The sequence below is a fragment of the Dama dama genome, chromosome 20 (assembly GCF_033118175.1).
Source record: "Dama dama isolate Ldn47 chromosome 20, ASM3311817v1, whole genome shotgun sequence".
NCBI lineage: Eukaryota > Metazoa > Chordata > Mammalia > Artiodactyla > Cervidae > Dama > Dama dama.
In genome coordinates, this window is record NC_083700.1 from 8,275,873 (window position 1) to 8,291,602 (window position 15,730).

General features: G+C 46.4%; 1 protein-coding gene across 4 annotated transcripts in view; it reads right to left on the minus strand.

The window, feature by feature from the left end:
- DDR2 (discoidin domain receptor tyrosine kinase 2) overlaps nucleotides 1-15,730 on the minus strand; it is a 172,849-nt gene that overhangs the window by 80,889 nt on the left and 76,230 nt on the right. The window contains exon 1 of one of the 4 annotated variants that reach the window (XM_061120229.1): nucleotides 1,546-1,771. The exons of the other annotated variants lie outside the window; for them this stretch is intronic. Coding sequence (XP_060976212.1) covers nucleotides 1,546-1,554 — 9 coding nt within the window. The 5' untranslated portion in view covers nucleotides 1,555-1,771. Of the gene's footprint in view, nucleotides 1-1,545; nucleotides 1,772-15,730 lie in introns of those variants that run through there. 4 annotated transcript variants of the gene reach the window in all.

Genomic DNA, 15,730 nt, shown 5'->3' on the forward strand with positions numbered 1-15,730 from the left:
TTTCTGAAACAGTCAGGACCACATCACCGTTTAGGGCGAGTCACCAGCACATCCTGCCTGATACCATCCTGTTCTGTGGAGATTTTATGCAGGGAGGGCTCCCTCCTGGTCAGCCCTGTCTCTCCTGCAGCTTCCGGTTAAACACAACTGAGAAAGTGTAATCCCCTTCTTTCACAACTACCGTAGGAAGTTAGACCAGGGGCTTTCCCCAGGGTCCAGCGGTTAAGACTCTGCCTTCTATGACTCCACCTTCCAAGGGAGGGCATGTGGCTTTGACCCTTTGTTGGGAAACTGAGGTCTCAAGTGCCACAGGGTGCAGCCAAATTTTTTTTAATGTTGGACCATTTCCTACCTTATTCTATCACTTATGTGTGGAATCTAAAAAAGCCAAACTCAGAGAAACAAAGTTGTAGTTATCACGGGAAGGGGGTGGGTTAGAATGGAGAAATATTAATCAAGAGGTACAAACTTACAGTTATAGATGAATAAGTTCTGGGGATCTAATGTACAGCATGGTGGTTGTAGCTAATAATACTATATTTTATACCAAAGTATAGATATTAAATATTCGTACCACAAAAAGGAAATTATATGCCAGAATGAAGATGTTAGTTAAAGCTATGATGATGATCATTTTGCCACATATCAATGTATCAGATCAGCAGGCCGTATGCCTTAAACTTACACAACACTGTATGTTATTTATAGCTCAGTAAAGCTGACCGAGAGTCATACCACATTCCCAGGCACAAGCTCTACTCTGGGGCTCCAATAGGAGAGTGAGTGAAGATCGAGCCCCGAAGATGAGTGCTGAAGCGACCTTTGAGCTGCTGAGAGAGAAAGGGTGTACAAGAAGCTGAGGTCTGTCACACAGCTCACACACCAAGGGGTCTCAGAGTGTGGGGCTCTCTGTGCTGGTGGAGCAACAGATTCCAGGGCTACACAAGCCATACTGCAGTGTCTGTTTCCTGCTATAGGACTGGTAGATGGTAGACAGACAGACAGACAGACAGACAAGAGATGATGAGGAGGTAGATAGATGATATTTATTCAGAAGATACAGATTTAATATAAAAAGAAACAGTTTCGTAAGTGTTGCTATAATAGTTAGCTGCATTTATTTGGAAAAAATAGCACCATAATTTCCCCTTGGTGATAACACGGAAAGTAGGCAAAAAAGGCCACCCTTAGGATTTCCTGCCCTAAAAAAAAAAATGGAAAATTTGAGTACCTCTATTTCTATTTCTCCCAAGTCCCTCTGAAGTGACTATAACTGAGAGATAGTAGAGTTCTCATTCCCCCCCCGCCCCCCCCACCAAATCTGATTGTTAACAAAAATCACCTTTTTCTCTGAAGCAGAGCTAGAGGTATATCCCACTTTAAGATACGTCTGAACTTGCCAAGCTCATAAATCATGAAAAGTTTATCCACACTACACAATAATTCTTTGAACAAGCCTTCGGTGCTGAGTACCTTTGAATAACAAGTTTCCACACAGTACATTTAAAATAACATTCAGTATACAAAAATGTTCCATCTACTTACCAAAGTCATAAATCATGGAGAGAGTCTCCACATTACAAAATACTGCTTCACTTTACAAAAGGATCTGCTGCTAAGTTCCTCTGATAGAAAATCCTTCCAGTAATTCAGAATATGATTCAGTATACCTAAATCCAGTTTATACTCAGCTTTCCAGGAATACAGCTTGTGTACCAAGCAGGCAACATCTGGTCTGGCAGATGGTCATTCTTCCCAGATAATCCATCCTTCCAGGTCCAAAAGCTAGAGATAATCTGAGGTGACTACCACTTGATGGAAAAATAAAAAGTCTCAGATTTCCCTGAGGGATCTTTACACTGAGCCTGTGAAAGGAGCCAGATAGGAAGTGCCTGCCCTCCTAGAAAATCAGCTATGGCCTGCGGCCAGGGCCCCTCCACCTAAACTCGGGTAGACCGTCCTGTAGGAAGGGGTGGGGGCCCTGGAAAGGCTGGAGTGGGAAGGGAAATGAGATAAAGGGACTTAGGCCAAACAGGAACCAATCTGAGGTGGAGTGTGTGCACAGTTGGGCATGGTATACTTGTTCCCATGTGTGTGTTGAAGAGCCTGGAGGGGAGATGAGAAGCCACATGCTCTACGGCCATAAATTTTCGTTCAGGGGGCCATTCAGGGCATTCAAGGCTTGTTTTCCTCTCTGCTGAGTCATTTTTCATTTCAGATTCAACAAATAAAAAGCGCAATCTTTGGAGTATTTCATACTCAGCAAACAAATATGCAGAAATGAGCTTAGTTTTGGCAGAGGAAGAGCCACACACACCCCCTCACTGTACCAAACATCCTCCTGTTTTATATTGATTCCCAAGGATTTGCTGATGTCTTCCTCATTCCCAACTTTCCTCTGGGAGTCCCAATCTCTCGCTTCTCAAAACGTAGCTGCTCAGGGCTGAGCCAAAGACCTGGGTCGGCCCAGTCTGTAAGTGTTTAAGCACACAGGATGTTCCCCAGATGACCCGAGGTGACCCCCGCTGCTCAGAGGGGGATGACGCAGCCAGCCGTGTTCCTGCCCTCGTTAGAAGAGGGCTTTGCTTTCCTCACCCTGTCACCTGTAAAATGGAGACAGCTAGAGGTCGCTGAGTGAGAGCCCTGTGCGAGGACACTCCCCCTGCCCGGGGCAGAGGGACCACAGAACGTCCACAGTGGGACAGCATCTGTCTGCCATCCTTTCCAAGGATATAATCACTAGAGTGCCTTCAGGAGATTAGGAGGAGGGAGGGAAAAGGTTGATACAAAGTGAAGGCAGGCTCTGTTAGAAGCTCAGTACCCACGGCCTGCTGAATCTGCCTCAGAGCCTCCAGTCTCACCAAGTTCCTGCAGCCTCGGCTCCCCACCAGGGTGTTTTACTTCCACCCTGACCTCCAGGCTCCCGCGCTTGAGCACCTTCCCCACCCCGCCTCCCTCACTCTCTTACCCCATCCCACCCTCTACCCAGGCTCCTCAGGCCCCTGACCCACGTCCCGGGGAGCAGAGGACTGCCTGGAGGCAAGCTTGAGCCCAGGAAGGTTAGCAGGAGGGCTGACTGACGGTCTGTCAGAAGGTTTTAGAGGTTATGAAATAAAGATATCAGTCCTCAAAATTATGGACTCACAGCCACAAAAGCTTGAAGGTACCCGAAAACCCAACTGTATCAATCCTCTGCGGTTAAAGGTAAGGAAGGTCAATCAGCCCCCAAAGCAGAGAGGCCTCCGTGTGGGCAACAGCTTGTCAGAGGCAGGACCAGGCCTCTGGTCACCCAGGCTAGCATGGGTTCTCTGACGACACTGCCTCCCTTGGTCCGGCCTCCTGCTTTTCTTTCCTCAAACTCAGCACACACACCTGCTTTAGGCCCCGTCTGTCTCCGTAACTGATCTCTTTAAACCAGAGTGAAGTTATTTGGAAAATCTCTGTGATTGTTTTCAAACGTGTCCACAAATCCGTGACATGCAGTCATGTGTTCATGGAAAGCTGGCATCTTATTTCCCTCCCCTTGAATACAAGCTCAACAGGGTGCCTCGCCTCTAACAAAATTAAAACAGGAAGAGTGATGGCTGTGAAACTCCAGAGCTGGGCCCCAGGAGGTAACCCACATCCACTGGGCTCTCTCACAGACTTGCCCTGCGAATGCGCTGCCAGGCAATAAGGGAGCCCAGGCCACGTGGAGAAGCCAGGCACAGGTCTTTTGGCGGATACCATCACCAAGGTCCCTGCTGGCAGCAGCAGAGACTCACACACTTGAGAGTGAGGAAGGCACCCACGTGACTCCAGCCTCGGCCATCAACTGTTACAATCCCAGGAGAGACCGTGGGCAAGACAGCTGAGCTGAGCCCAGTCCCCAGAAACAGAAGCGATAACAACAATAACATGATTGCTGTCTGTTAAGTCACTAAGTTGTGAGGTGATTCATCACATGGCAAAAAATAACTGGAACAACCTCCTTGGGTAAGGAAGGCACAGCTTCCTGCAGACCTAAGTACTGGGTTTTGAATGCTGTCTCGTTGTTATTCGTCAGCAATCTGCCCATTGCCTCAAAGTCTAGGGGTAAAATGGAAACAATGGTGAGCAAGAGACACAGCTCTCTCATCAAACCCAGAGGTGGGCTGAAAGACCAACCATCCACATATAACGTGCCTTTCCCTTGAGGGCTTGGTAATGAATCTGGAAGCAGCATCTTACTCACTATATCACCCCTTCTTATTGCCCCTGGGTCCCTGCACCCCATGTTTGAGAGGGGTCTCTCTCCAACAACTCCTTCCCAGCCACCGGGTCCAAAGCCAGACTTTCCAGGTTTGAATCCTGCACCAGTTATGTGGACCTGACCACACACTTGAACCTAGATTCTGTAGGAGTGTCGTGAGGATGAAATGAGTTATTACATAAAAAGTACTTAGAACAATGTCCAGCTCATATATTTTCACAGATATTTGAATTCCTACTTTATTTTTACTATGTACATCTCCTTGTCTCAATAAATGTGCAAGTTACAGGCAAAAACCACTCATCACCCTCTGTGCATCAGTTCACACCTACACAGTGGGTGCTCAGAAACACTTGCAGGTCGATGGGCAGGTCATAAAACAGGCAATAGCGCCAGTACAAACTCCTTGCCTTTGACAAGCACACTAAACCTTGCTGGGAACATCCTATGAGTGACGTTGTCTCTGGAGAAAGTGACTTGACCTTTTACGTACAGTCATTCACAAGTCACGGAAGACTCAGGCACTTAACTATGAACCAGCACAGCACAAACCAGCCTGGGGCTGAGGAGGGCAGGGCTGTGGCCATGCCTGGCAGGACAGTGACGTGATCCTGCTGCTAGATCAAGCGCTGTTCTGTTTCCCTGTGAGAGCGTACACGCCCCAACGACCTTTCAGTCCAGCCACCCAAAGCCACGAGGGCCAAGACCTGGTCCCAGCCATTCCATTTCCACCAGGGCTGCCTTATTCTTGTGGTTCATGGTCGTGCTGGCCTCTTAAGAACACATGTCTCCATCAGGCTGCTTATTAATTTGCATAGGCCCAATCAATGTAAAGTAAATTTGATCTCATCCATCCATAAGAAACCCTCCTGAGCCTCAGAAGAGATTAGGTGTGATGCCAGTGAACCCTGCTTCGGGTGCCTGCAGGAGGCCCACCAGCCAGCATCTCCCCTTTCAGCAAAGGGACCTAGGTGTCTTTCCCATAACATATTCAGGGACTCCCGAATACAAGGGTTAACACCAGTGCTTTTGCCACAAAAAGAATGGAGATCCTTCACCTTCTCTGAGACCATCAGCTGAAGGAGGAAGCAAGAATTTCACCTCTTAGGGCTTTGCAACCATATTCTATAGTGAAAACTTCAACCATGATACAGGTCAGGCACTTCAGCCAGATACTAATTGATCTTTGGGTTGAAGGACACGTTTTCTATAGATCTGGAAAGCATGAAATATGGATAAAAGTAGAAAATGGTGTCACAATTAAAGTTAAAAGAGATGATGAACGTAAAGGACTTATAGCACCGGTGCCTGGGAGATAGTAAGTTATTAGCATTTAGATAGCATTAGCATTTAGTTGTTAGTAGTAGGACTGTGAAGCTCCAATACTTTGACTACCTGATGCAAACGGCTGACTCACTGGAAAAGACCCTGATGCTGGGAAAGATTGATGGCAAAAGGAGAAGAGTGCAGCAGTGGATGAGATGGCTGGAAAGCATCACCAATTCAATGGACATGAAATTGGGCAAACTCCGGGAAAGGGTAAGGGACAGGGAGGCCTGGCGTGTTACAGTCCATGGGGTCGCAGACACACACGACTTAGCGGCTGAATAACAACAAGTGTTACTGTGAATAGAATGGTGCACGGGAACAAAAAAAAGCTCAGCAGTTGAGGTGACACATATATACTGAAAATCGGTTGTGAGCCGAGTACAGGTTGAGTCACCTGGAGGCAATACAACAAAAAAGCATCGGGAGAGTTACATGGCTCACACATACAGACATTTGGAAAAACAAAGACAGCAGGCCGGCAAGTCCATGGCAGGTCATAGCTACAGGGATGGTGTGATAGAGGAGGAGATAACACAAGTGGGCCTGGATTTATAATGGACTTTAGGAAAGACCAAGAAGGAAAAATAAAAAAAGAATTCTGAAAAACTGCAAAGTTTGAATGGCCTGGCCAATGAACGAGGCGAAGGCTCACTAAGACCTTCAAGGCTGAGAAAAAGAAAGAGAGGAGTTTAGCGCTGACCAGCTTGTTTGCCATCACGACCAAGCTCAGACACCTCATAGACCCTTTTGGGGAACTGAAGGTCTTCTACTCAAAAGTCTTAAGAAAAACAAGCGCAGCAAGGACTGAAGCTTAGTGATAAACTTAATCTGCTCACTTTGCTCTGAGTTTAGGGGTGGCAGAGCAAAGCAGAAGATGGGATATTATGCAATCCTTGTCATGGGGACATACAGACACTAAACGTAAAGTGGGCCCCACCACCTTAGACAAATATAGCTCAAGAGTCCCCGCTCAAACCCCAGAGCCCAAAAGTTTCATTCAGCAGTTGGATCAGGACCAAATGCCTGGGACTCCTTTCCTGACTCCTTCCCTTCTCTTCAAGCAAGTCACTCCCTCCTCACCTGCAGCTCCTTGCCAAAGTAATAAGGTCACTGATCATGAGAAGTCTGGCCTCTAACCCTTTGCATTTCATGCTTCCTTCGTATTGCTAGCTGGACATTCCCTTCTATGTTACTTTCACTGGAAGCCTCTGAACCAGAAAATATAAGTGTATTTAAGGCTATGAAACATCTGCAGACTTCATCTGACTTCAGGAAGTTTCCCTGTGCGTCACCAATGCCTGGCACCTACTCCTGATGTGTAAAGAGCCTCCTCTCTCCAACCTACCGGGCCTAATCCTCCCCACTTCCTAGCTCAGCTCCTAACCCCTGCATTGCCAAGGACAAGCAAGAGACCAAAAGCGTGCCTGATCCTGGTCTCAAAGCCTCCCCGTTCTCAGTCTCAGAAAGTTCTCATCAACTCCACCTCTCCTGCAGAAAGACGCACACCTTCCAGCTCCTTTGAAGCTGTCCGTTTTCACCAAGTAGATCCATGCTTTTGTTCAAATTCATGTTCTGAACACCTATCTGACTTGACCCAACCCACCTTTGGCCTCAGATGATAGCCTTGGAGATATATATAGATATGAATAGAACATTTGTTAGTAGCAATATTTCTCTGTACGCCCCTCCCCACTAGGCTGTGTGAGCTCTTGCAGGCAGGGACCTTGTCATGCCTTCTTTGAATTTTCAAAGCATAGTCTGGAGACCATCGGTGAGCATGCTAGGCAGATGAGCAGATGTCCAAAGGGGTCCTTAGGATGCAGGAGTGGCTGTTACCCTGTCCATCTCCCTGCTGACACCTGAGAAGATGGAGTGCACCGGCTTCTCAGTTAGTCTCTCACCTCCTCTTTGGCACTTCTCCCAGGTCAAAATGGAATCTCCTCTCTTGACTCCTTTGCATCTATACCCCGTAACATAGCAGATACCGTCCCCTGACTGATACAGCTCCTAACTGGGCTCGTATATACGTGGGAAAATCTTGTCTCCTCAGTGCAACTGTGAGTTCCAAAGGGCAAGGATATTTCTTACCTCTCAGCGCTTATGAGAGCCACAGTAAATATTTCTGGAGCACATATTATACAATAGGCAATATGCTCAGTTTTACATGAATTTCCTCAGCCCTCATAACGACTCTCTGAAGTTTTTATCATTATTATCCTCACTTTGCAGAAGAGAAGACAGAAACACAGAGAACAGATAATTTGTCCAAGATCACACAAGTGGCAAGTGCAGCAGCATTCGATATACGGTTACCTACCACAAGGCTGATGAGGTCTGGGGGCTGGACTCTGGCATGCCTTCCCCACCCAGTCCAGTCAAACTGTTCATTGTCACTGGGCACAAAGTTATGTTCAGCTCTCCTACACTTGCAAGATTTCTACCACACCACCACAAGTGAATCTGCCTTCAGGAGGCCATCCCCCTGGACTCCACCTTTTCTTTAAACTGAAGTAAAGTTAATTTACAATGCTGTGTCAGTTTCTGGTGTACAACAAAGTGATTCAGTTATATTCAAAGTGATTTACACACACACACACATGTATATATGGTTTTTCATGTTTTTTCTCATTCTGGTTTATCATAAGATATTGAATGTAGTTCCCTGTGCTATACAGGAGGACCTTGTTATTTATTTTATATATAGTAGTGCATGCCTGTTAATCCCAAACTCCTAATTCATCCCTCCCCTACCCCCTTTCCCACTGGGTAACCATAAGTTCACTTTCTATATCTTTGAGTCTGCTTCTGTTTTGTGAATAAGTTCATTTGTATCATATGTTAGATTACACATACAAGACATATCATGGTATTTGTCTTTCACTTTCTGACTTACTTCACCTAGCATGATAATCTTTGGGTCCGTCCCATGCTGCTGCACATGGCATTATTTCATTTGTTTTTATGGCTGAGTGACACTCCATTGTGTAAATGTACCACATTTTCGGGATCCACTCACCTGAAGATGAACATTTAAGGTAGCTCCTATGTCTTTGGGGCTTCCCTGGTAGCTTGGATATTATAAACAATGCTGCTATGAACACTGGGGTGCCTTTATCTCTTTTAATTTGAATTTTCTCCAGACACATGCCTAGGAATGAGACTACGAGATCGGATGCGCCTGCCTGCAGCTTGTGCTCCTTGATTCCCACTGGCTGGCCTGGAGCCTCTCAGGTGCCTGACCTCAGAGCTGCACTCAGCATCACAGCAGTGAGATCTCGGGGCTCCCGTCCGCCCCTTCTCCTCACAAACACAGGCAGTCCAGTGTAGCAGAAAGGTCTGGGCGGTGACGGGTGGCTCTGTAGCTCTTGAAACTTAGACAGTTGGAAGGACCCCTTTGCTTAAGAAACATAATACAAAATTACAGATACAAAATGAAGTTCGGGGCCTCAAAAGGATCTTGAATTAATGAGAAGGGCAGAAGCAGAAGCTGTACCTACTATGGCAAATCCATCTCAGGACCCGCTTTCTAGTCCCAACCCTTCCACTACCACGCCCCAGTCTGAGCAATTCCTTTCCTTGAGCAGGCCCAGCTCCCTCCTGGTTCAAAGGAGGGGGCTGGGAGGAGAAAGAGTGGGGGAGTTCTGCAGCCCCTCTCAGCCCTGGAGCTCTGAACTCTGTCAGCCAGGGTCCAAATACTTTCCCAGGCTCCCTGCAACATCACAGAACTGCCCCTGATCCGGGAGGGACGCTACTCCTCCCTCCAGCCCAAGGCATGTACTGTATTACAGTAATGAGAGCTTAGGTTGCTTTAAATATCACAAAACAAAAACAACAGCAGCCCTGGCTCATCATCATTCCCTGCCCAGACCACAGGGGAGAGCGCCGCCAGGCCGACACCAGGGCAAAGATGGAGAGCAGAGCCCACACAGCCCCTTTCAGGAATCCACTGGCTCGTGTCTAGGACGAACATCACTCGTGGCAGAGGTTGTGAAGAGCCAGGCAGAGGGAGAGCCCACGAGGTCGCTCTGGGACACAGAGGCCCTTAGATGGAATGAGGCTGGAGGTCAGGGTCCTGGATCCACCACGGCTGAGCCGGTGCCAAGCCTGAGGCTTCAGGAACCGCGGTCTCTCACCTCTGGGAGAGTCAGAGAAGTCCAGCCAAAGGTCTCCGCAGAAAGGAGGCTCATCTCCCCCCAGGGCCTGAGAGGCATCCGCTGAGCAGAAGAGCAAGCATTCATCAGAAAGGAAGGAACCATGGGGACATGGAGGGGACTTTCTCCCTCGGGGCTCTGCAGAGCCCAAGGACAAATCCTCAGGGGGACCTGGCAGACCCTACAAGCTTCATTCTTAGAGTAAGAACTAACGAAACTGCTCAGCTCACCATAAAGAGGCCCTAGTTGACTCATGTTCTGTAAAATGGTCTATGACAGATCAGAGGTCCTGTCAGACCGTTGTCTGATGTTGACGTGCGTCAAACTGCAGAGCAGGACGTGCACACGGCAACCCTCCACAGACAGGGACGAGGCACACACGCATCCTCTGCACCCTGGCCCTGCCGGCTCTCAGGCCACGTGGCTCCACGGCTCCAAGGCTGGCCCTGGTGACCAGGGAACATGGCACTTAGAACACATGGGGGCGAGGGCCAGGGAGCTGTCCTTTCTACACCATGCCGACCCCAGACCCTGAACCCTCTAATGCATGGTGCTTCCACCAGAGAAAGAAGTGAAGAGGAGAGCTGCCAATGATCTGTGTTTGATAGCAAACACATGCGGGCACCTCTTTCCTGAGCCTTGGGTCCTTTTCAGGCTAAGGATATTGAGTTATTGAGAACTAACTATGTCAGTCAGACATTTTAAAAGGAAAGTGGAAAGTCTGAAGCCAAACGAAGGACTGCGCTCCTTTCCCCAGGACCCTGCTCAGCAGTGACCGCAGGAATGTGCATTGAGCACCCAACGGCGGGTGGCGTCACCAATCCATGGGGATCCCAGCCTGTCCACGGGGGACAGAACTAGGCTTGAGGGAGACAGAGACTCTGAAGAAGGCTGGTGTTGGGTGGAGCAGAAGAAACTACCGTAAAATTCATTAAACAAGGAAACCAGGATCTGGAACACCCAGTTCCTAGCACATAGCCTGGCCTACTCTTGAATTGACACTCCAGTGCAAAGATAGCACTGATCCTTGATCTCTGCTGAATCCCCACATCTAACACACTGCCTGACGTGGAGCAGGTGCTCGGGGAATCTGTTGAATTAATATATAGTAGTCTGCCTGCAATGCAGAAGACCCGGGTTCAATCCCTGGGTTGGGAAGATCCCCTGGAGAAGGAAATGGCAACTCCAGTATTCTCCCTGGAGAATCCCATGGACAGAGGAGCCTTGTGGGCTACAGTCCACGGGGTCACAAAGAGTCAGACAGGATGGAGCACAAGCACACACGAGGTGCCCTATAAAGAAGGCTGCGTGCCGAAGAAGACTCTTCAGAGTCCCGTGGACAGCAAGGAGATCAAACCAGTCCATCCTAAAGGAAATCAACCCTGAATATTCACTGGAAGGACTGATGCTGAAGCTGAAGCTCCAATACTTTGGCCACCTGATGTGAAGAGCCGACTCACTGGAAAAGACCTTGATGCTGGGAATGATTGAGGGCAGGAAGAGAAAGAGGTGACAGAGGATAAGGTGGTTGGATGGCATCACCAACTCAGTGGACATGAGTTTGAGCACACTCCAGGAGATGGTGACGGACAGGGAAGCCAGGCACGCTGTAGTTCTGCTGCTGCTGCTGCTAAGTCACTTCAGTCATGTCCGACTCTGTGTGACCCCATAGTCGGCAGCCCACCAGGCTCCGCCGTCCCTGGGATCCTCCAGGCAAGAACACTAGAGTGGGTTGCCATTTCCTTCTCCAATGCATGAAAGTGAAAAGTGAAAGTGAAGTCGCTCAGTCGTGTCCGACTCTTCAGGACCCCATGGACTGCAGCCCACCAGGCTCCTCCATCCATGGGATTTTCCAGGCAAGAATGCTGGAGTGGGGTGCCATTGCCTTCTCCATCTGTAGTTCATGGGGTCACAAATAGTGGGACATGACTTAGCAACTGAACAACAACAAATGTGCCTGATAAACTCTTGTTCCCTTTTTTACATTCTTAATCTCCTCCGTCTCAGGAACTTCAGCTGACTGTGGGTTTGTGAACTGTTTGCCACTTGTGGCTGGAACTCAATGAACAATACTGTTTTGGAGCACACCTGTGTCTCACTTATACTTACCACCCTTCCACCAAAATAGCAAGCCTTCCATTACCTTCCCTTCTCTGAGCTCCTCATTGATTACATTCTCCCTTGGGTTGGAAGTTAATTTTTTTTCATATGATGCAGCCTTTTCTCTATTTTTATCCCATTTATACAGTGTCAAGTATATTCATCCCATTATAAACTCATTGAGATTGGACTGAGTTCTACGTCCTTTGTAGGCACCATGACACCCAGCAAGATGCTTTATCTATCTCTGAACAAACCTCACAGTGTCTTTCTCCCAAGATCTGACCTCCATAGTTATATTGAATTCCTTATTACTCAATATGGTCTTTTCTCTTTAAACATCTTTCCAACTTTCAAAAAGAAAAAAAAAACTTGAAATATTCATTAACCAGCTTTTATTGAGAACTATACCAGGCACAGTGCTAAGTGGTAAAACAGAAAAAATGAACACACACATTAGAGATCAGAAATGCCACAGTTTAGGCCTCCTTCTCTCCTAAAGCCGAAAGAGTTACCTAGCTAAGTGGTCTGGTGGAAACAGTATCTGACCAGCTGCTCAATTAATGGTGTAACCTTGGATGAACTAAATATTCCCCCTGACATACTATTAATCTGAAAAATAAAGGAAAGGAACGCCAAGGACATGTCCTCTCTCATTTTTTGTTCCTTCTTGACAATAAGCAGTACCAAATTTATGTGGTTATATTCCATGGTAAAGAGTAAAAGTTCTGTAGTATTGAGAGAAGAATGAGACCCATAAGGTTGGGATCATTTGCAGGTAAAATTTAAACTACCATTGGCAGTAATTCTGCTTAAGCCCACATCAACAAACTGCATACTCAGAGACTTTATTGGTGATACACACCCAACGAATCATCTATACTCAGAGTCACACATGTGAGTCTAGTTGGGTTGACAGCATCCAAGCAAAATAAGAGTGATGGACAGGGAGGCCTGGCATGCTGCGGTCCATGGGGTCACAAAGAGTCGGACACGACTGAGCAGCTGAACCGAACGGATAAAGACTTTATGTTGCTCTTGGTCATTTTGCACTCATCGGTTCTATGGGCTGCAACTATAATTTGATTTCGTGGCAGGAGGAAAAAGAAAAGGACCTAAAGAGTGTCTCTTTTTTTTCCAGATGATGGAAGAATTTAAACTTTTTCAAAGGAGAATGGAAGAAATAATCCAAGAAGGAAGACAGAGTGACAATAATTGTAAAGGAGTAAAGATAAGGAAAATGGCTCAGTACTTGATGTACAAGGATGCTGGGAAGAAAAGTAAGATATAGAGGAGCAAGAAAAGAACTCAGAATTGTACAACTGGAACTTAAAAGAAGAAGGAGACTTTCCTCAGAGAAGGCGTATCAGACTTTGTGGAATTCCAAGGAAGAAGAACCTCCAGGATCCACAGGTTCAAGAAGTTTAATATTCAACAAGTGGGAAGGGAGGAGAGGATGTTTCTCTACAAAGCAAACAAGAGCATTCACTGCAAGAGACTTTGGAATATTTCAACTGGAAAAAAGGAGACTCCACTGGGAGTTGATGGTCTTCATAGTTATGAAACACTGTCCTGAAGTAGAAGGATCCAGGCCATGCAACAGACCTGTAAAGTCATAGCTAAGGAAGTTTCAGAGAGGAAGATTTTGACCAAAACTAAAGGGGAACATCCTAAAAATTAGAGTCATCCAAAATTGGTATGTGTTTCTTTGTGAGGCTATGGGTTCCTCGTTACTGGAAGTGCTTATTCAAGTGCTGCTGCTGCTGCTAAGTCCTTCAGTTGTGTCTGACTCTGTGTGACCCCACGGACAGCAGCCCACCAGGCTCCTCCATTCATGGGGTTCTCCAGGCAGGAATACTGGAGTGGGTTGCCATTTCCTTCTCCAGCTTATTCAGGTAGAGGCTGAATAATCACTTTATTTAGGAGACTGTAGGAAAGAGTCCTTTTCTATGCAGGTGATTAGGCTAGCAAACTTCTAAAAGTTCCCTTCCAACTTTAAGAGTCTATATGTCTGTTCATCAGAGTGCAAAAACAAGATAACCTAACACAAGGACTTCCCTGGTGGTCCAGTAGCTAAGACTCCCAGTGCAGGGGGCCCAGGTTCAACTCCTTGTCAGACAGCTAGATTCCATGTGCCTCAACTAAGAGCTCACATGCTGCAGCTAAAAAATCCCACATGCTGTAACTAAAGATTCCCCATGTCCCCATGAAGATCGAAGATCCTGCATTCTACAACTAAGACTCAGAGCAGCCAAATAAATAAGTAAATATTAAAGTAATAAGACAACCTGATACCAGCCTGATACAGAGGACAGAGAGAATTGAAAGAATGACTTGTTTATGTTGATACAGATTAGAAGACTCGTGTTATGATAACTTCTTGCCCGAGAATCATACGGCCTGTAGTTGTAGTCACACAGACTGTCTGACGTGTTGACATCACACACATGCACACTCAGAGCTGATCATTGTCCTCTTTCCTTTTATGCACACACCATATGGCCCAGATTCTGTGGCATAAGTGGCATTATCAGGACTCGACTCCACTACAGTCAGATTGTTTACAGTAACTTTGAGCTTCAGTCAGAAGTGGGCAAAATTGACCACTCTTCCAAGAACATACAGTTAACCTATTTAATGCCGCTTGACAGCTGTAAAGAATAATTAGATTTATTGTAGTTGGTCATAAAATCCTAGCCACTTATCATTTTAATCTATAAATATACATTGGTAACTTACCAGTTTCTCAGTTCCCCCTCTCATGTCTTGACCTCCCCACATCTTGAATTATTTATCTGAATTATTCTATCATTGACATAGAAGACAATACTGCTCATATCCATAGTGTTAGGAAACTAAAATTGGGTTTTCACCTCCATAAAACTGATGGCATTTGTAGAAATAATGAGTAATTCTTAGAGAAAGGAAATAAAAATAAACTTAAGAGAAGCTGAACACATTGAAGATATTTCACATTTGGCTTTTATTTTCTCACGCTCTGAATGAATCAGATATGAAATAAAGGCATCCTGTGTCCAGCCACCAGCCTGACAGTTTGTAGGAACAAGATCACACAACCAAATTCAGCTTCCAACTATTCTCCAACAACACTCCATACTCTTGAAGGCCAACGTCCATAAAAATAAACAGTCCCAAGTTAAAGCAACTATGACAGTCAGGTTTTCATAGAAATTGAATTTTCAATGCAGGACAGAGCAAACACTATTTTTTAAACAACTAACATTAGGGAAGTATCCAAAATTAATGCAGACTCAAAATGATGGGATGTAAAGAACGCAACCAGAACCAACATAGATCTTATTAAAGCAATCATTAAATCACTATGGCCTAGGAAGGCCAGCATTTAGAATTATTAGATGTTTCAATTCAGTTCAGCAAACAGCTTTTGAGGTGGCACTGGGAAACCTCCTTGCCCTCGGCTCGTGTCCCAGGCTTCACAAGACACTGATATAAGTTAGCAGTCTTTGCTGGTCCTCTCCTGCATACCCTGCCAAGGGAGCATCTTGTTGCAGATAATTCTGGTTAAAAAAGGATATGGAGAGTCTCGGAAAGTACCCTCACGACGCCCCCCCCGACACACACACACCAAAACCCCTAAGGATTATAGTTTAAAAGCTCCTTGCCCTGTGAATCAGAGCAACTTCAGGCTTGAGAAAACCAACTAATCTCTCTTCTTTTTCCTCTGAAAGCCCAAGACAGGCCTTTAGGAAGAAAGCACATTCTTAAGAGGCTGTGACTTGTGGGAGAAGCCCTCCAAAGCTGGCAAAGAGGACAGTTAGGGGGGAACCCACCGAACAAGCTCCTCAGACTCCCTAGGCTCCTCAGATTCCCTTGAAGTTCAAGAGGAGAGATGAGCGTTGCAAGGTGCCTGTGAGTCTCCCAGTGGTCAGTTTCTGCT